Source organism: Aspergillus candidus (assembly GCF_002847045.1).
Source record: "Aspergillus candidus strain CBS 102.13 unplaced genomic scaffold BDW47scaffold_45, whole genome shotgun sequence".
Classification (NCBI taxonomy): Eukaryota; Fungi; Ascomycota; class Eurotiomycetes; order Eurotiales; family Aspergillaceae; genus Aspergillus; species Aspergillus candidus.
The window spans coordinates 180,124-200,719 of record NW_020194050.1 but is presented as its reverse complement, the minus strand read 5'-3'; the positions used below and the strand labels follow the sequence as shown (position 1 = coordinate 200,719).

The following is a 20,596-nucleotide window of genomic DNA, read 5'->3' as shown; positions in this document are numbered from 1 at the left end:
TTTTTGAGTCGTCTTTCTTCCGAACCCCATAATCTTCTCCTGTTCTACTCCGTACCTTTTCATTCATCCCTTGGTCGGTGAGGTGATTTCGCTCGGTCCATCCCGTCCGTACCTTGACCGTCATTCGGGATCAACCATATCAACAGTTTGCCCATCCGCCTCGCCATGCAAACCTCCGATGCCCCAAACTTCCCGAATGATTTGATGCCTTCCAAATTCTCCCATCTCAACGCGGACAACACTGGTTTCTCCCACGGTGCTTACAACAACATCCTCCTGCAGGGCCTGCCAGACCGGAACCTTCGTCGACCCAACGCCCCGTCGCTCAACACCGCCATTGCCGGTCACAGCGACAACATGGCTACCTCCGGCGCCGCGTTCGATATGAACTTCACCCCCCTCCTCCCCTCCCAATTACTGCTGGGTAGCCCCTTTCAGCCCGGAACTCCGTCCGCGTTCACCTCCCCCCAGTTCGCCAACTTCGGTGGCTTTCCCCAAGCCAACCCGTCCGCACACGCGCAGAATCACCAGAACCAGTTGGGAAGCCCCACGCAGGCTCCGCAGAATGCCGGGTTGTATTCGGGAATGGTGCCAGCGGACGGCATGGGCAACTCTCAGATGATGGGAGGCCCCCAGTCCCCTGTCGGTGGGATGGGCGGCTTAGGAAACGCGGCATACGGAAGTCCCGCTGCGTCGGTTACTCCAGGCCTCTTGTCGGGCACGAGTCGGACGGTCTATCTGGGCAACATCCCCGCGGAAACCTCGGCCGAGGAGATCCTGAATCATGTTCGCAGCGGTCAGATCGAATCCGTGCGTTTGCTCCCCGATAAGAACTGCGCGTTCATTTCGTTCTTGGATAGCAACTCGGCCACCCATTTCCACTCGGATGCCATCTTGAAGAAGTTGGCGATCAAGGGGAATGACATCAAGGTGGGTTGGGGGAAACCCTCCCAAGTCCCCACCTCTGTTGCGCTGGCAGTGCAGCAGTCAGGCGCATCGCGGAATGTGTACTTGGGGAACCTGCCGGAGGAGATGGCGGAGGAGGAGCTGCGCGAGGAGCTGGGCAAATTCGGGCCCATCGACACGGTCAAGATTGTAAAGGAGAAGGCGATTGGCTTCGTCCATTTCCTCTCAATCAGCAATGCGATGAAGGCGGTGTCGCAGCTGCCCCAGGAGGCCAAGTGGCAGGCGCCCAAGCGCGTATTCTACGGCAAGGACCGCTGCGCCTACGTGTCCAAGACGCAGCAGCAGAATGCTGCTCAATTCCTGGGCATCGCGCCGGGATACGCGCACATCCTCAACTCCGCAGATCGGGATCTGATCACCAACGCGCTCGCGCAGCAGTCCGTTGCCGCCGCCGCTGTGGCCACCACGGCGGGTGGGGTCAACAACCTGGGCAACCGCACCATCTACCTGGGCAATATCCACCCTGAGACCACCATCGAAGAGATCTGCAACGTCGTGCGTGGCGGTCTGCTACACCACATCCGCTACATTCCCGACAAGCACATTTGCTTCGTGACCTTCATCGACCCCACATCCGCCGCCTCCTTCTACGCGCTGAGCAACCTCCAGGGACTGATGATCCACAACCGTCGGCTGAAGATTGGCTGGGGAAAGCATTCGGGTCCGCTACCGCCCGCCATCGCCCTGGCAGTGAGTGGTGGGGCCTCCCGGAACGTGTACGTGGGCAACCTGGACGATTCGTGGGCTGAGGAGCGTCTACGCCAGGACTTTGCCGAATACGGAGAGATCGAGCTAGTCAACACGTTGCGCGAGAAGAGCTGCGCATTCGTAAACTTCACCAACATCGCCAACGCGATCAAAGCGATCGAAGGCATGCGGAATCGGGAGGAGTACCGGCGGTTCAAGATCAACTTCGGGAAGGACCGATGCGGCAACCCGCCGCGGCAGACGGGCAACGGCGGCCAGCAGGGTCGCAACGGAGCCGGGTTGGAAGGCCCACAGTCTCCCTCGCCGGCGCTCAATGGCTTCCAACAGAATCTGAGCCAGTCGGGCTCACAATCGAGTCCCAGCCGGCCCGCGTTGTCGCCGGCCCCCGGCTCCACGGGGTCTCAGAGCGGCCAGCACGGCCGGCACCCGCTCCAGACGGTGTCGTCGCCGTCCGGGGTTCTGAATGTCGGGGCCAGCAATCCGCTGACCATGTACCTCAACCAGATGTCGGCCCAGCAGGCCCAGGAGCAGGAGAACCAGTTGAACGACCCACTGAGCCTCGCGGCTCTGCAGTCCCAGTCGCAGGCTCCCTCTCAGCATCTTTACAACGGTGCGAGCAGCAGTGAGCTTACCAACGGGAGCATTGAAGCACCGCTCCATCACCACAAGCCCTCCAACAGTGGATTCTTGCACGTCAGCAGCGGCTCTTCCGGGCCGGGCCACCATGCCACGGCCAGTACCAGCAGCCTCAGCGTTCCTCGATCGCAGCACTCGCGGGCTGTGAGCTTGCCCTCATTCTCGCAGGAGCCGTTCGGGCCTGTTTCCCACCCAGGACACACCCGCGGAGGTGTCGCCCATCAACCGCAGAGCAGCTTTTCCAGCTTCACATCTGCGCTGGGGGGTTTAAACCACTCGGGGTTCGGGCTGGCCATCCAGAATGAGAATTCGCTGCCGGGCTGGGCCGAAGAAGAGATTGGAGCCAAATAATCTTCATCTCAAGCGGCGTGGGGCTGTCGATCAATTCAATTATCCCTTCTCGAGCCTGTGTATTGATTTCTTCTTTTTTTGCGTTTCAACCATATTGCTTTTTATTTCGACCATTCACTTCCCCATGTCATCATCTTGGTTCCTTTCTTTGTATTGGTTTATGTACCGTGTGGTTTATCATTTTATTTTTCCAACATTTGTCCTGTCTAAATTCCGTTCTTGGTCGACCCATCTTACACTATTTTAATCCCCTTTCTTATACCATCACATGTATTGCTAGCTTGGTATGACCTTTCTTTTTGTTACGTTATCGTGGATTGGCCGCATCAACGGATTATCTCCAGTTTGGTTGCAGGTGAGAGCAGGATGAGATCTGCTACACCGACTGGATTGGATCGTCTTTCTTGTTTTCTACACCAGTTGCATTTGTGATGCCATTCCATGGAATTAATCCCGAGCATACAGCTCTCTTGCATTATGGACGGGGTATATAGCTGCGGAGGTCAGGGAGTCGCCGCGGAGTGCGGTCATCGAAATATGATATAATCAGTGACCAGCTTTTTGTGTAGAGTTGTGTAAATTCCCGATCAACATGGTTGCAGTTCAGCGATGACTTTCAGCCATGGTAATCCAGCACTTCTATGAGCAATGAAACAAGCCACTATCTTCATTCCCTTCTCGCTCAAGTCTCGGGGCAACTAGTCTATCTCACGAAATCGAGATGCAATCATCCAGCATGTCGGCTGAGATGCGGTCTTCCCACACAAATTGTATTAGACTCTTGATGTTTGCAAATTTTCCCAATTTTTTAGTAGTATCAGAATCATCAAAGTTATTCGTCAATATTTGCCTGTTCCAACAGTCCTTCCACAATCTTACGTCCTATACATACTAGCCTATGAACGTCTTACATTATAATACATAGGAAGATCTAACCTAATTTCCTCACAAGACAACCTGACGAGACACGTGGAATCCACCAAACGAAGCCACCGTGCACTGCTTGCATATACTGTACATACGACCTCAATCTGCAGACAGACAGGGAGCCAAAAAGTTCTCAATTTCCATCCACGTCCAAACAAAGCAAGGAGAGGGACAAGCATGAAGAACGAAACAAAGAAGGAAGAAGCTAACAAACCCTGCAGATATTTATGCAGTATGCATGTATGCATCCATACATGCATGCATAAAATACATGCTAGGAGAAAGCAAGAAAGCAAGAAAGCAAGACTCTAGCAGCAGCAGACTGGTCAATAGGGTGATGTAGCGCGGTAACTACTTGTTGGAATGAGAGACCTTGGGCTGGACTGTCAGCCAGCCACTGTCATTGTCTGCATTAGGTAGGGACCTACCCTGCCTACCTGTCTTTGTCGCTGTCTGTTTGTGCGAGGAGGTAAGGGAGGTCGTATAGCTCACGTGTTTCGTGAGGGGTGTTTATTTGTGCCATGCCGCGGAGATACTATCTATACTCCATGTACTGTATACAGTGGAGGGGGTGGTGAGGTTATCTGTTCTTCTTCGCTATACTCGTTAGATGGTTAACTTAATATATTCACTATGGCACTACAAACTTTGGACTACAAAGTCAACCACGAATAAAATAAAATATATCTCCCCTAAAACCCAAATCCCAAAAGTATACTGCATACACCGCAACCACCGCACATTATCAAAACAAACTTTCTTCCATCCATCCATCCATGCATTCATTCATTCTTCTCAATGCAACCCTTTCTTTCTACATACATACTCACGGAGGATATACAAAGAAAGAATTACTAAATAGGAAAGAAATGTGCATTCCAGCAGCTTTTCATTCGCAGATTCCTTCAGGATCCAAGTTTTCGTCTGTATGTGGGTAGCCTTATCCCTTGCGTGGGACCTGGCTGGCTGGGTGATGTCTGTCGATGTCTGCTGTCCACTACTGTCTGCAGTTTGCCGTTGACTGTCTGTTTCATGTATGTTAAATGAGCAGTAGCAGTAGTAGTAGCTGTAGCTGTAGCATTGAAAGTTCAGCTACGCCTGTCCTGTTGACTTTAGGTTTGCATGTTAGCAGGCAGGTAGGGACAAGAAGTAGTATAAGTATATCTAGACTTGAGCAAACAGACAAAGCTCACCGCTAGAAGAACAGAAGAGATAAAAAGACACGGTTGAATAGTGGTGTGGCTGTGATATATCTCAACGCAGGTCTACCTTCTCGACAGACATGCATATATTTGACCAACAGTAACGGTAACCGTAGAATGACATGTACGCTGACGTATCTGATGTATATTGTAGATCATTATTTCAACTCGTACCGGTGGAATGGATGACAACGGACAGGTGGATAGTAGGCTGGTGGAGATGGCAATACTGTGGCTTGTGTCATTTTTCCTACCTGTATATATTAGATTATAGTATCTATAATCTACATACTCCGTCCTTCGTTTGGTATTGATATGTCCAGACAACACACACACACACACACACACACACACACACACACACACATAGTAGATAAACAATGGGAACCAAGAATCATGCATCCTGATTGGGATAAACGGTGAAGCCACTGCCAGCTGAAGACAATAACAAATAAGAAAGGGGCGTATGCAGTATGTGTGGCTGCGGAGAAGAATCCCACTGGTTGCCTTCTACCTACCTACCTACTACTTACTACATACCTGCCTGCTCGTACCTCCTAGATAGGCACCCAGCAGGCACCTCGGTAGCTATCTAGGAGGTACAGATAGGTAGGTAGGCAGGCAGTGCAGTAATCAGAGAATGCAGCTCTCTGTCAGGACCAAGACACAGGGTAGACGTAGACAGGCAGCATGCTAGTTAGCTATCTCGTTGACGCGGTGACTCGGTGAAGGTCCGAGGGAAGGAACTGGGATTAAGTTTGGTGAGGAATTCCGAATGAATGTGTTGATTTGTGTTCTGGCTGTTGTTGTACCAATTTATGCTGGAGGGGGCGTTGACCGCATTCTCTGCACTGTGAGGGCTGAGTGTTTTGTCTATTGGTTATGGTTCTGTCGGGTACTAGATATCTTGGTCGGATGTGATACTTCTAGATACTGATGAGAAGACTGTATGACTGAACGATTGTTGATAATCCAGAGTAGACAGTAGATAGTAAATAAATACAACAATTACCATACAACAAACCAGCCGTACGATACAGTATGATACGATATGCATAATCCAGGCATAGCCATTGATTAAATACGAGAACATCGTACTCGGTAATCAGTATGTACTGAACGTACATTAGGTCCAAGCAATTGCAACCAGCCAATTCACAAAGGCAGCCCAGGAAAGGTAGCTGAGCAGTCCAACCAAACAATCCAGAAAATGAAATAAAGAAAACAGAGTCAAACAACCACCAGTAGACAGTCAAATATGCATGCTAAGCTCAGAAATCCTCCCAGTGAATCGTAAGTATCAGAAGGTAAAGTAAAAGTAAAAGTGGTCCAGCTAGACCACCACAGAAGGCATAAAGAAGAAAAACAAAATCAAGATAAGGTCAGACGGTGAAAAAATATGTCCAACCATGCGATTATAGCTCAACGGCCGTAATGGTAAGAAACAGTCGACTAGTTCCCCAATCGTCGCTCAACCGACACCCGATGTCGAGTCATCACCTCGGGCTTGGTCTCGCGCATCCAAGGGTACCAGGCTCCGACCCAGTCGACGACGCCGTATTGCGGTTTGCCCCCGCCGGTGCCGGCAATGACGTCTGAGAGACCCGAGCCCTCGCGGAGGTACTCGCCGTCGCGCATGCGGCGTTGGGTCCGCAGCGTCGGACAGCCCTTCTCCTTGATGTAGCGGTAGAACTTGCACTGGATGCCCTGGAAGCCGCGGCGCTGGCGGCTGGGGAACTGACGGTTGAAGCTCTCGCGCACCTCCTTCCACTCCTGCGAGAGGTCCACGCGGTGGTACCAGATGAAGCACATCTCCTCTTCCTCGTACTTGGGGCGAGGCGGACGCCGTCGCTCTGGGGCGTTGCTTGAGCTGCTGGAGACGGAATCGTAGCGTTCCCGGGCGTATGCGCCGGGGGAGGACTCGGCGGAGCGCGGCCGGTAGGGGAGGAATGTTTGGTCGTGGGGGGTCTCCACGGAGCTCTCCCAGTAGGAGCGGTGGCCGTCGGAGTAAGGGGCGTAGAAGTACTGGCTGCTGGGACTTGGGGGGTAGAGAGGAGAGAATTGTTGCGGGCTGGCTCGGATGTAGTGCAGTCGGGGCGTGGGCCTCTCGGCTTCCACTAAGGGGGGATTTAAAAGAGAGTCGATCGCCATGCGACTCTGGCGAGATGATGGCATGTAGCCCGATCTGGGCGATTCATGGAGAGAAGCCATTTTCTTTTTCTCCTGTGGGGATGAAGGATTGGGTTTCTCCAGAAGATGCAAAGGAGGTCGTAAGGATGATTTAAGTCAACCAGGATGACACACAAGACACAGACAACAGTTCTTGCTGTGTCTAATTTTAGTTTATTTTTGATGTCCTTTTTCGTTGGTTGACAGGTCAATAGGCTGACAGGTCGGTGTTTGAAGAAGATCAATTGCAGGTGACTCAAGACCAAAAAAAAAAAAAGAGACCAAGTCAGAAGAACGAGGCGGAGCTGGCAACGGAGGAACTATATGGAAGGATGAACCGAAGGATGGAGCAGTGTTCTCTCAGCCACTGGACAAAGTGGACACTGGACACCAGCAGAGTATGAGTCGGCCGCTGAAAAAAGACGGGACGATCTTCCGTTGAAAAAGAGGACCGACTCCGTAATCGTTCTGGAACGAAATTGCTCAGATCGCCAACAGCAGAGGAGACGTTCCGTTGGTCTCTTAAATGGAAGAATTGAACTGCCAAGGGTGTCGCTAGCTGTACTGACCCCATGTAGCGTACCGAATCTTTGGATCCAACCGGCCTGTAATCGAGTCCGCTGGAAACTGCGCCCCCTGTTCAGAGTCGCTCCCACGGCGGGTACACGATGTGTTCCGACGTGATGCGTAGCGCCAGAAGCAGCAGGGGGGGTGGTTGGGTAGGGTGTGTGGGGGGAGGAGAGGAGGAGGAGGAGGAGGAGGAAGGGGAGGGAATGAAGTTCAATCAGACGTGATTGTTGCTGTTGGGTTTTTTTTCCCTGTCGTTTTTAATATGATGAAATAATAATAATAATTAAGTGAAAATAAAAATAAAATAAAAATAAAAATAAAAATAAGAAATAAGAAATAAAAAATAAGAAATAATAATATAAAATGATAAAACAGAATAATAAGATAATAAAATAATAAAAATAATATATGGATTTCTTCCGACCAAGCAGGGAATGCAGCCTTGATCGACCCTGTAAGTGTCCGCAGGAGAAGGTTCAGTCAGGCCCAGTTGGTGGTTTGAGCTCAGCAATAATCACTAGAAGGATGGCGGTGACATTGAACTCAGACTCAGCTGTGAAGTTGTACGACCAGATCAAGTAAGAAGGATGCTTGGAAGAGGTGGATATATAGAGATAATTCAACGAGGCAAGAAATGCAAAGGGAGAAGTAGATGGCAAAGGTACTTTGTGATGCAAGGATATCGGAGACGTAACCACGAGAGGAATAGAAAGAGAGACAGAAGAGAAAGGGAGGGAGAGAAAAGGAAAGAAAAACAGATCGGACACCGTCTTTTTTAGAAGCAGTCTTCAGACGTTGAACAGCATGAAGGGAGTGGAGATCTCACGACGCAGAGGATGCAGGCGGAGGATGGTCACGTTGGTGGATTGATTGATTGATTTAATTTGGAATCTACACTCCTGGACCAATTGGTTCGTGCGTTCTTTCTTCTACTAATGAGATAGTATAATATAGTATAATATAGTACAATAATTCTGATCATAATCGTCTAGAATGGATCCACCTGGAATGAGGGACAACTTAACCTAAAAAATGAATCAATCAAATAATAAAACAACCACGGGCCGATTCTCCCAGATATGCCAAGTTATCAAACCTCGGAGCCGGTCAGAGCCCCACAAAAAACCAAAGAGAATAGAAAGAGAACCAAAAAGGGAGGAAGAGAGGGTGCGGAGTCGAGTCTATAGGAGAGACGACGTCCGGGGAACTGCGTCATGGCCCGTGAGGTATAGAGAAAGGGGTATCAAAAGCCATCCATGATACCAAAATACCACAAAACACATCAAACAGTTAAACCATCATCTTCTGGCTTAGGGGTAACTGACCAGAGTCCCAGCGAACTGGGACAATGACAAATACTCCCCCGTCCTCAAAGAAGACCGAAGTGACAGAAGAGACATCCAGAGTAAACCCATGGACGCCCTGTCTGAATCAATCTGAATCAGATCCACCGGTTCCAGTTTCGAGAGTCGACTGGAACCCGATCTCTCTCTCACGATTGGCAAGGCTGTTGATTGTTCATCTTTAGACCGGGTCGGTTTCTCCGGAAGGGGGACTTCCGTGTTTTTTATTATTGATGTTTATATTATTTCCTGACTCTCGAATGGACCATTCTTCATATGCACCGATTCTTCATTCTTGTCATTTCCCCTAACTTAATTATTACTTCTATTCAACCAATTCAGTTCTTTTCTGTACATTTCCTACTTGATTTTTTCTCTCCATTTTTCTGTTCATCTCCGTATTATTATTATAATTATTTAATCCTGTCACCTATGTGATGTATAAACCGGAAATCTCCCCTCTGTCAACCCTTCTGGCCGCCGGGGGCTGACGGGTTGACCGACGTAAACCTGCAGGGTTCTTTTCTTTTCTTTTCATTTTTTTTTTTTTTCTATTATCTATTATTTTTTTTCAACCATCGTCATCACCGAGTGGTTAGTACAGGAGGAGGAGGTGGGACGTGTTGTCCAATACGTGAATATTAATATTAATCTAATCGTCCGTTCCCACCTCGGGGTCTCGACCCAGACGCTTCCCAACGAATGAAGGAATCGTGAGCACATCATCTGTATCTGTATCCGTAATCTGTCAACAATATGGAGGAGGACGGGCTCCTCCGAAGGGCACGGGTCACATCCGCAGGTGTTAAGATTAGGTAGTCCGTATTTATTACTTATTTTCTTTCTTTCTTTCTTTCTTTTTTTGATATAATTATTTATTTATTTGTTCTAGTTTATTTAGTTTGGTGGAAGAATCGAATCAGACCACCTCCTTTTTCGCCATCACTTACCTACTCTAGTCCTGTCTATCCGTAGTAAAATAAAGGCACGGTGCAGCTGTTTGGTACCACCCACATGTCATTCCAGGAGGTTACAGTTGGAGTTGTCAGGTAACAGACATCAGACATCCCGGGAATGTGCCAACTGCATCATGCGACACTCGGACTGGTGAACGGGGCAGAAGTGGATAGAGAGAGAAGAGGGGGGGAGAGAGAAAAGCACAGAATCCAGAGAGGGGGAAAAACCAACAGCAAGAAACGGCGTTTATTGGGCGCGGAATGAGAAGTCAGCAAGCCAACCTAGAGCGATTCTGATTGGTGACCCGAGCTGTCGGGACGCTGTGGCCAATAAGGGGGAGGCTCTAACGCGGGTTTAGCTCTTATGGTCTCAGATTATTACGCAGGGCCTTTTTTCTTTTTTGCTGAGGAGGCGGACTCAGGTCTGCAGTGACAGGGAAAAATCAAATCAAAGAATATTGAGATAATAATATTAAAACTATAATAAACACGACGTGGGTGACCCTCTTCCGACCTGTTCAGTTGATTGAGATTCAACCTAGGTTCTCCCTACGTAGGTACTACCTACCTAGGTATGATAGAACAGACTAAACAATTAGCCTCTTTAGGTTCTCTTTTGATCCCCGTTATCCTCAGTGCCTCGCTCAGCGACTTCGACCGTCGTTGGTACCTAGGAAGTTAATCCAGCTGATTCGTCGGACTCACCCACGGTCGTTCCGCAGTCTAGATAACAATCTGCAGAAAATGCCAACGCATCTTTGCATCCGCAGTTTGTCTCTGATTATTATTATTTTAGCCTTTCTTCTAATTTCATCCGTGCTCCCCGTATTCCTTATGCAGCGTCGAGTCAGGACTGAAACTGTCGACTGTCGACTAGATTCCAAGAATAGTATCTCAGTCGGTGATTATTCATCAATAAATCATCAATAATAAATAAAGCTGTCAATGTGACAGTCAGTCATACGCAAGCATCGCAAGCCTTAATGTCAATCCTATAGACTCCCAATCTTCCATAGTACAAAATCATAAAACAACACTCTTCCTCCGTAGTAAGTACCTACCTACCTAGGCAGTAGTCCTCCCCACAAAAACCACACCAAACCAATCCAAATAATAATAAACACCAGCGTCAATCCAAATCCAACCCAAATCCTCCCTCCCGAAGGAATGCCTGAAGAATACTGGAGCAGCACTAGCGCTGTGGGTCTCACACTTGCTCCTAAATAGCTAAGAAGTACGGAGTAAGAAGTAGGTAAGAACCGTCAGAAAATGGGGGGCGGGCGGACGGACGGGTGGAAGAATCCGTCACCAACACAACCAACTAGGTAACTAGAACCCACGACCTACCCATGGCAGCAGAGGAAAAAGGGCAATGCCATTGCCATTCAATCGGGTCTTGGCGGGCGACGATCCGGCACGGACGCGTTGAGCTGAAGAGTCCCCTCTTTTTTTTTTTTTTTTCTTTTTCTCACACTGTCAGTGTATACGTGGATGTATGTATGTAATTGTGGATAGCATAACATGACATAACACATCATATGCAATCCACGTTGGCATAGCGTACCGGTACAGGTGTGGAGTACCTCGATCTGGTGTGCTCGTATATGTCACCTGTAAGGGGATCTCGACAGAACAAATGGATGGAAATCGGAAGGCTCAGTCAGGCTGAGGGTGTGACGGTGTTTGAGAAAATTGTCACAATATCCAGTCGAATCAGAGGCCTCGTTGGAAGTTGACGAGCAGGCCAATCGTTTCAGCTGCTTTATTTGTCACACCGGTTGATCCGAGCAGAGAGTAGTAGTCAGTAGGTAGTAACTAACGGTAGCCCGTTTGAGTTATTCGTTGACGTTCAGGCTTAGCACTGGGTAAGTCTCTGACTGACTGACTGACGAAGTTTGAATGATATTTTATTTTTTATTATTTTGGTTTAGTTTAATAATGGCCCTTTATTATTAAGTTTTCAGAATTAAAATGAGTGAACAAATCATGTTCTACTTCACCCGAGGCTAACGTCCTTCGACTCATGGAGGAATCAAAAGGCGTGATGATTGGGGGGGCCTAATCAATAGAATAATATGATCAAATAAATAAAAAAAAATATAAGGAGCAGTAATTAATACCGTCTTAACCAGTTGAGAACTGAGGGTACAAGCACCTGACAGTCTTGACAGTGATAACGGCCTTGTCATCTGCATTCGTATCCTGGTTAGGAAAATGATAATTTTCCACCTATGATTTCCCCTCCCTCTTTCAATATCGTATTGATTTACCTTGAATCTACTCGATAATGATTTCATATCCTTTTGTATATAATTTAATTTGTCGTCTACGGTTCAATCATAACCTAGATGATGTACATAACTCGTCATGGGAAAGAAATTCAAGAGTCAATTGTAAATCATTGCTGGTTTCAACTGTCGCAAACCAGTCAACACCCCTGACCACTCCTAACCAAATCTAACTGCTTTGGTTAGTTGCAAGAGATGAAAGGTCGATCATTCATGCATTAGGGATATGGGGTGCCTCGGGAGGCGATGCCCTTCCCCTGCGAGGGGATTGGACATGGTAAGATAGGTGTGGTAAGATAGATGAAGTGGCATTGTGGCAGCGTCGCAGTCGGTTAGGGACATGGGGGGGATGATTGTCGATAGCTCTGAAATTGCGGCGCAGGAGGACCTGTGCCAGAATCATAGGGGGGGTCTTCTCGCTAGTAAGTTCAGATGAGGATTGGTAATCCATGGTCGAGGTCACGGAGGAGGTGCAAGTTGGTTGGTTGGTAGTGGTGGTGGTTGGTGGTTGGTGGTTGGTGGTTGTGTTCCCCCCCCAAATGCGTCACGATGTGCATGGCAGACACGATCTCAAGAAGAATCTAATCCCTTCAAGGAGATAACACCCGTCTGGCTTCTTAGTAGTCAGTCCGCGCATAACCTACCATGATAGACAAGTGAAAAGTGGGCGAGTGGCTGCTGATCGTCCGTTTGCAGATCTCGACATAAACCACCTCGGCCTGGAGTCCTCCCATTCGCACCACATATTGATGAAATCATCCGTACGACACACACTAGCCTCTACAGCGACCACCGTCCGTTAGTTGTCGAACGTTATCGAAGGGCCAGGCCAACCCCTGGTCCTGATGGTGCCCGTCACACGCCGAACCCGCAGCCACCATGGGTCACGTGACGCCGTCGTTGAGCCGGAGTCCTTTGTTCCCCGTGGTGGAGCCTCGATATAGTGTGGTCCGACGTCTCCCTAAGTCGAGCTACCATTGACGCCTGGGGGCTTGACTCTGACTCGCAGGTTGTGTGTCAGATTTGAACTTCCATTCGTTTGATCTGAACTTAACCGGAGTAACTCGGGGTAAAGAGTGAGACCGAATAACCGTCCAAGCGAGGAACTCTTTTTTTTTTTTTACTTTTCTTTCTTTGTCCTCTTTCTTGTTTCTGTTCTTTTCTTTTTGTTTCTATTTCTGCTGTGGCGCATCGGCAAAGAAAGAACAAAGAAGTAATAGGCGCCGAGGGGCGAAAGGGACGGGAAGTGGGCAATTTTCAGGAGCCCGTCGAATAGTGAGCTCCTAGCCTCCTAGCCTCCTAGCCTATCCTAGGGCTATCCACGGTTGCATTCAGCGAACATGATCCAGACAATCGTCATCATCGGGCGAAAAGAGGAAGAAATAGGGTGGGGAGGGGGGAATGGGAGGGGACATTTGTTGACCAGTCGTTAAGTCGTCTCCAGTCTTTGAGGCTCAATATCATACTCCATTTATGCCGTTCAAGGACCAACCGCTCAGCCAGCCTTGTTTTGCGGAACAGCTAAGAGTTTGCCGCGGTGCTGATGAAAGTCTAGCTGTTTCCCCCCCCTCTCCCGACGTGGGGACAGTGGGGAGGATATCCACAGGCCGGTCCTTCATCCGACATCCCGAGTGAGGTGAGGCAATGAATAAAAGCAACAGCTGTCCGGTGCACAAGGCTAGGTAGCGAGCAGCCAGCCCACGCATGTACATCCTCCGGTTAAGACGGAGTACTTTTACCTAGTTTACTGCTGCCCTTAACGTAGTTAACCCCGTTGATCTGGTCGCCGGGTGGTATTCCCCAGTCCCCCGGACTCCACCCCACCGAGGATGGCAGAACGAGGGAGACCCACAGGCCCTACAACACTTGTTTCTTCCTGCTCCTTCGGTCGTACAAAAAACTCCGTTTCTGATTCAACGGTGGTGTGAGGGATTGAATCCATCCCTCGGCTTGGAGTTACACGTATGGAGCACGGAGACCGTTGTCAAAAAGGTTGGTTGTATTTCTCTGTATCCTTGTGAAACATGACGTATTATCCCTGTAATTTTGGGATGGTGTCGTTTTTGATGATGTACAGAGTACAGACACAGCATGGGTTCGAAATCTACGGCGTACTACGTAGCTCTATAAAATCATTACCCTACTGGGCCTACTCAAAGGGCCAGTTCTGAGGAAGACCGATAAATGAACGACGGATGGGTGGATTTCCCCCCTGATCTGCTGCGTGGTGGCTGAAGCCACCAACCGGCAGGAAGCAATGACCCAACTCATGCCATAGCTTTTATTTGATTTATTTAACTTTGGCAGATGAGACGATAGTAATTTGCATTTGAAATGAAGACTCAAGGAGACTGGAGGACTCTCGCGATCTGCCCGTCCGTTGTCTAGCGATAGACATCACTAGCAGTCCCAGCCGACTAGTGATCCAAATAGTACTTGGTGCCTGTGGTTCGAGATAACTACTACCTATCTAGGTACCACCTAAATAATACTATCTACAACCATAATACTATAGTGATTATTATTGACAATCCTTACGAACCATCCAACAAAATACAGAGAACCATCCAACAAGTCACGGAGAACTCGAAGAAAACCCACCAATTGCCCCAATCCTTCCTTCATTTCCCCGTCATCAACGAATACCCCCTTTAGGGAGATAATCCCAAAGCCACAACGGTGCTGTGCTCTGCCTCCCATGTAGCACGCACGGGGCGATCGTCATACCCGCCGCCCCTGCGCCCTCTGTACGCGTTCCGTTGTTCCCACCCCGATCCCAAAAGACTCGAGTCAGCTCAGCTGTCATGAATCGGTAAGGGCGGGGAGGGGAGGCTGTTGCTGGTCCCTCGCAGGATGACCTTGTGTCTGTCGGTGAGACTGTGAAACCATCTGTATGTCGCTTATGGAGCTGAACACTTGATGTCGGTTCTGCTGTCCTTGCGTCGGTGCGGCCGTGGATAACATTGGATATGAGGACAATACGTGTATGATAACTTACCCCTACTTTAGGTACACCTCCCTACAGCCTGTTGTAGGGAGGATGGAATTAAATAGCTAAAAAAGAATAAGTAAGGCCAATAGGGTTACTTCCACCCCTGTCGGAGGTAATTTTAAATTATTGTTTGACAAAGTGACACATCCAAGTGTCAGTCAAGCTGTCAGGTCAACCCTAGTTGATTGAACAGCCGTTCGCTGCCTGATTCCATATCGTAGTTCATTCCATCCATCTCCATCTACAATTTTGTTTTATTTTTATCCTGACCCTTTTTTTCAGCTTATTCTGTCTCCGTACTCCGTACAGAGTACGAATACATCAAGCTCTCATCAACTTGACAATCCCCTCACTAGTGATTACATGTTGCAGATAGCTAACTCACTAGCCTCCAGACACAGCTACACGATCTTCCTTTCGACACGAGCCAGACGAACCAGACGATCTCCCAACCACGGAAGAAGCAGTCATCCCATAGCCTCGCGACGCAATCCAAACTTCAGCGTCGGCTGACATTACCCTCAGACGAGCTCCCATCCGAACGGACCCCACGTCGTGGCCAAAGCGCCAGCCTTCTCAATCCTTCAGAAGGCTGAGGAATGCACTCCTCTGCCAGTTGGTTGGCTCTGATCTGATCCCTCTGATCCTGCAGTGTGGGGAGGGTGACATTCGTCATGGACGGATGACCTAGTTGGCAATAATGATGATGGTGATTATAACCATGATTATGGGTTGTGGTTGTGGATGTGGGCTGATAGATGGTTGGCCTGGAGCTCTAGTCGTTTCGCTGCCGATTACCTCGTTTTTCCCTTTCGGGATAATGCCATGGATGACTGGGGTGGGTTATGCCTAGTTTGTATATTCGTGTTATCTATTTGTCTTTCGCTTTGAGAGCCTGACGACTTGCTGCATCCTTCGAAGATGGTATCAGGCTGATTCGAATTCGAATCTGCATTATTGTAGATGAAGGACAGACGGTTGGTTCAGGGGTAGCACGGCAGATAGAGGAGGGCCTTGATTGTCTTCCGTATACTCCGTAGAACAGTTAAAGGGTCTTAGTGAGTATTTTGGCACGAGAGATACTGTGGTCTAGGCCAATTCATCAATTATCCACTTCGTTATTCATCAGGGTTTCAACCTCGAGGTCTTTCTATTCTTTTTCCATTTAATTTATTTTAATTTTTCTAGTTTTCGCCCCCAAATTATATCGGTCCTTTTGCCTCTTCATGGCAATTAATTAATTTCATCTTTCTTTGTACTCCGTGTTTATTCTCTTCATTATACTACTTGATTATTTATTTTTACTATCTTCCCCTCCTTCCTCTCCTGATCACCCATTAATTTACACTCCCCATCAAATCGACCACAAAGCCACACGTGGAACAAAGCCAGTCAGGTTCATTTCCTCCCCTCGGTAGGGAAAACCAGGGTATCTATTTCGGAGATCAGTCCATTCTGAGCATCTTCGCTCAACTGCGCCGCATGGTGCATTGTGCATCCCTCTCACCAAATCACCGCAGGTCCAACTAAGCGCCCGCCCCTGGAGAGCGAGCGAGCGAGCATTACCTACTTAGGGTGAGGGATTATCCCGTCACGCAAAAAACCAGCGATCAATCTCCTTCCGGATGAAGTCATCAACCCTGACTTTCATGGGTATCGTTGCCACGGGTATAATGTAGTCTAGTCTAGTCTAGTCAGTCAGTCACGGCGGGGAGAAATAAGGACGAAGAGGAGAGAAAAAAAAAAGACAAACACACTAAAGCAATGAGCCCGGCCCCTCCTCCACTCTCTGTCGGCCTCATGGTGGCCGGACCCACGTTGCGTCCAATCATGGTGTGCGGCGATCCCTCAGGATTGGCATTTTGTCTACCGGGTTGGGTGCGGCACAGTCGTGAGTTGCTGTGCTCCTGACAAGGCTCTGGGATGTTGTAATCTAGCCTGGAATCGGCCAGATAAGATAATAATGATAGATAAATATTGAGATTTAGCGTTGCAATGTTTACGTTTTTTTTTTGTTTGTGACGGGTTGGGAGCCTCGGGATTTGGTACGTGCCATGCACGACATATGTGATTATTGGATGGATCGTAGGAAATGCTGACGGGTAAAAATAGATAGATTTGGGAAGGAACAGATGAAGCGACGGGAGAGAAACTAGTAAATGAAAATCAAATAAAATAAATAATCAAATATACACGCGTCTCTTCAGGCCGTTCGATCGACAAAACCATCGGCAAGCGACGAAAGTCAGTCCGTGAGATTCGATTCTGCTGCCTCAACCTAGTTGGGCCAAGACTAGACAGGAAAGAGGTTAGTTGGTTTGACCCCGGTCTAGTTTGCTTTAGCGGGGTTTGGGTTTTGCTTTTGCTCTCGTTCGCGGCTCCGCTTGTCTTTCTTTCTGTCCGTCTAGTCTTACTATGTAGTAGCCTGGTAGGTGGTAGGGACATTGTTCTAGATGACAACAATCCATTGATGTACGTTGTCTATCAGTAATATACTGGATTGTCAGAATCCCAACTTCTGGTGTCCTTTCTGTCCCCGTCTACTCCGTACTCCGGACTCGCAAGTCCATCCGTGAGGGGTTTCGTCCTGCCGCTGCACACCTCAGCTGGACCGGCTAATGCCCAACTATCACACCCTACCCAGACTGTCGGGTCCATGGTGGTATTTATCACGGGTGACAGCGCCGAATCGCACCGACTCGGTTGAGGCAACCGTGTTCTTTCTTCTCTTTCTTTCTTTCTTTGTTTCTTTTCTTTTTTTTCTTTTTTTCTTGTCGTATAATCAAATATAATCAATAAATTAATAATGTTGTCGTATCTAGTCTCCATGGAGTGAAAGGATCACGACACAACATGCCAATCCGAAGTAAGCAATATCCGAACCGTGACACGCCAAGCCCTAACCTTCCTTTTCCCCACCCCTCCCTCTTCCTCCCCCCACCCAACCCAAATGTTTCCACCTGCACCTCGACCTCGCCAGTCAGTCGTTTAGGTGGATGCCTTCAGCTGGTCGTTCTAACTTGGCTGGCCCCTCTTCGGATAGAGGGAACGGCGATCTCCAGGTTTGGCAAGAGATCTTGTGTTGTTACTGTTAGTCATGAGTACTTTGTGTTACTAGGAGAGGAGGAGGATGAGAAAGCGTAATCAGTAACTACTGACTGTTAAGGAAGGATAGGCTAGGTTGGTGTGAAGAGTTCCTCGGTAGTGTATCTTACTTTGTAGTTAGTTTCTGTCAGGTTTCAGTCCAAGAAGGATTGAGGAGGAATCAGTCTGTCCAGCCATGTTACTCGCAAATCTAGGCTGGCTTTCTTTCATCACCTCTTTTCCTTTCCATCTTATATACATTCCATTCTATATATTCCATCTGTAAACCAGTTCACGAGTTCAACCAAACCAAGCCAAGCATCAAAGCAAAGAACATACCAGTCCTTGCAACTAGTGCACATACTCTCTGACTCCCTGTCCAACGATCCTTTGTTTCATCCCACTAGCTAGTACCAATTTATGATCGTTCCATTCTGCGTCCACTAGGAAGGTGGTGGTGACCCACCGACCCAAACTTCTCCCTCCTCGGAGTAACCGATACTGTTTATCCTTACTGTTGATGTGTATTACAAGGTGTATAGGGTCTTGGGAAGCTAGGAGTAGTGCTTTGAGGTCTAGTACATGATATACGAGACCTTGGTTGATGAATAGTTAGCGAGCGTGAGTGGGAGTGGACGGATGTCATGGACGCCCTCATCGACAACTACTACGTGCATAAATAGATAATAGGTCATAGATAGAGATGGACACGGAGAAAAGCACGGAGATAAGAAACACGATTTCCATTCTTCATATGTATTTAATTATATACCCTAGTTTATTAATGGATTAATTCATTTACCATTCTACTTCCCTCCCTAGTATCCGTACCTAGGTATTCCTTCTTCCCCGCTTGTGCGGTTGGTTGACCTGGGCCTGGGCTGAGCCTGAGGGCCGTGCTCGCTGTTTGTCTGTTGGCTTTGATCATCTGTTGGTTGTTTGCTGCTTGTTGTTGGTAGGCACTTACGTCGTAAAGCCTGGGATTGATTGTCTTTGAATGGATTGTCTGTTTTTTTATTATATTATATTGTATTATTGTTTGATTGAGTCGAGCATACCTGGAAAATAACTCGTAGTACTACTACCTACAGTATTCTTACAGGGAGACAGGTGGGAGGGTGGATGGATGGATGGATGCTAGGTAGACTGACGGTCGACCTGCGGAACGACGGCATTCAACCCTTTCTCTCCTTTCATTTGTTTTTATTCTTATTTTTATTTTGCAATAACTTCCCCCTTCTTTAAGACTCAAGCTGCACGTTCTTTGTTCTCAGTGAACCTACTCACCTACATACATCCTACTAAGTAATAAAGGGTAGGTAACCGCGAGGTCTGCATAAATCCATCAATCAATGGGATGATGTGGATGTGCGGTGGATTAATCAGCGGGCGGGCAGTATTGTTGTATTTCTGTTGTTTGGTATTGTATAATACGCTGGATACATACGCTGTATGTATGTATTGATGGATATCTCGCCATACCTTACAGTAGCTAGTTTGTACCTATGCTACGAAGTAGGGTACCGAGTAGGTAGATAGCAAGAATCGGGAGAACAACCACGGTACCGCATATTGGACAAGCACTTAGTTAGTAGCAGCAGCCAAAGACACCGTAAATGGAGCAAGTAGAGAATATACTATTACTACTACTACCCGATTGAGAAAGACAGGTCACAGGTAGGTAGTAGGAGATAGGCGTCGGCAAGTGTAACTCAACTCCTCTCTATAAACTCATAGAGTTTCCTCGCCTTAGCCCACCCACCTGCTACGCCAGCTACGTATGTATCCCCGTGTCACTAGAATATCAACTCCTCATCCGATCCACGGTTGGGTATATCGGTTAGGGTATTGCAGGTGTACATCGTGGCTTGGTTGTACCTGTGTATCCCACCATGATTTCCCTGGTTTTGTCCCGAAGAGATACTATACCTAGCCTTGTGACTGTCTGTCTGTCCTTGTTATGGTACCGGTAGTTGAGTCTGCCCTGTTTGCCGTGGGATGACGACGGTGTGTCCCCAGTATGTATGGTGATTGGGGAGGGCTGGATGGGGGTGTATGTATCGGTTGGATTTAGGTTGGCGGCGTTGTGCGGGGTGGATGGATGGTGTTTTTTTGGCTTTTGTGTAGCTTTTGGAGGGTTGGTGGTTTCTTGGTTTGGTTGATTGTGATTACTTCTACTTATCAATAATTGGGTAGGTTGGTAGATAGGTATTTACAGGTAGGAGGTAGGAGGTAGGAGGTAGGAGGTAGGAGGTAGGAGGTAGGAGGTAGGAGGTAGGTAGTAATGGAGAATACAATCGGGAGATGCTCTGTGCTTATTGGCTTCCTACCTACCTAGCTATGGCAATGATCTGTGTACAATTTCTTCCTTCCTTCTTCTTCTTCCTACTATCCCGATTATTTC

At 48.1% G+C, this 20,596-nt stretch overlaps 2 protein-coding genes across 2 annotated transcripts; one reads left to right on the top strand and one right to left on the bottom strand.

Moving 5' to 3' along the window:
* The first annotated feature begins 4 nt into the window (after nt 1–4).
* On the top strand, nt 5–2,882 carry BDW47DRAFT_62045 (putative differentiation regulator (Nrd1)). The gene has a single exon (XM_024819453.1). The coding sequence runs from the start codon at nt 166–168 to the stop codon at nt 2,659–2,661; it is 2,496 nt and encodes an 831-aa protein (XP_024669578.1). The 5' UTR covers nt 5–165; the 3' UTR covers nt 2,662–2,882.
* A 2,958-nt stretch (nt 2,883–5,840) lies between these two features.
* On the bottom strand, nt 5,841–7,123 carry BDW47DRAFT_62036 (uncharacterized protein). The gene has a single exon (XM_024819452.1). The coding sequence runs from the start codon at nt 6,999–7,001 to the stop codon at nt 6,243–6,245; it is 759 nt and encodes a 252-aa protein (XP_024669577.1). The 5' UTR covers nt 7,002–7,123; the 3' UTR covers nt 5,841–6,242.
* Nucleotides 7,124–20,596: the final 13,473 nt, after the last annotated feature.

What these genes read in the sequence shown, in the direction of transcription:
- BDW47DRAFT_62045 (XM_024819453.1), top strand. Translation starts at nt 166, where the DNA reads ATGCAAACCTCCGATGCCCCAAACTTCCCGAATGATTTGATGCCTTCC.
- BDW47DRAFT_62036 (XM_024819452.1), bottom strand. Translation starts at nt 7,001, where the DNA reads ATGGCTTCTCTCCATGAATCGCCCAGATCGGGCTACATGCCATCATCT.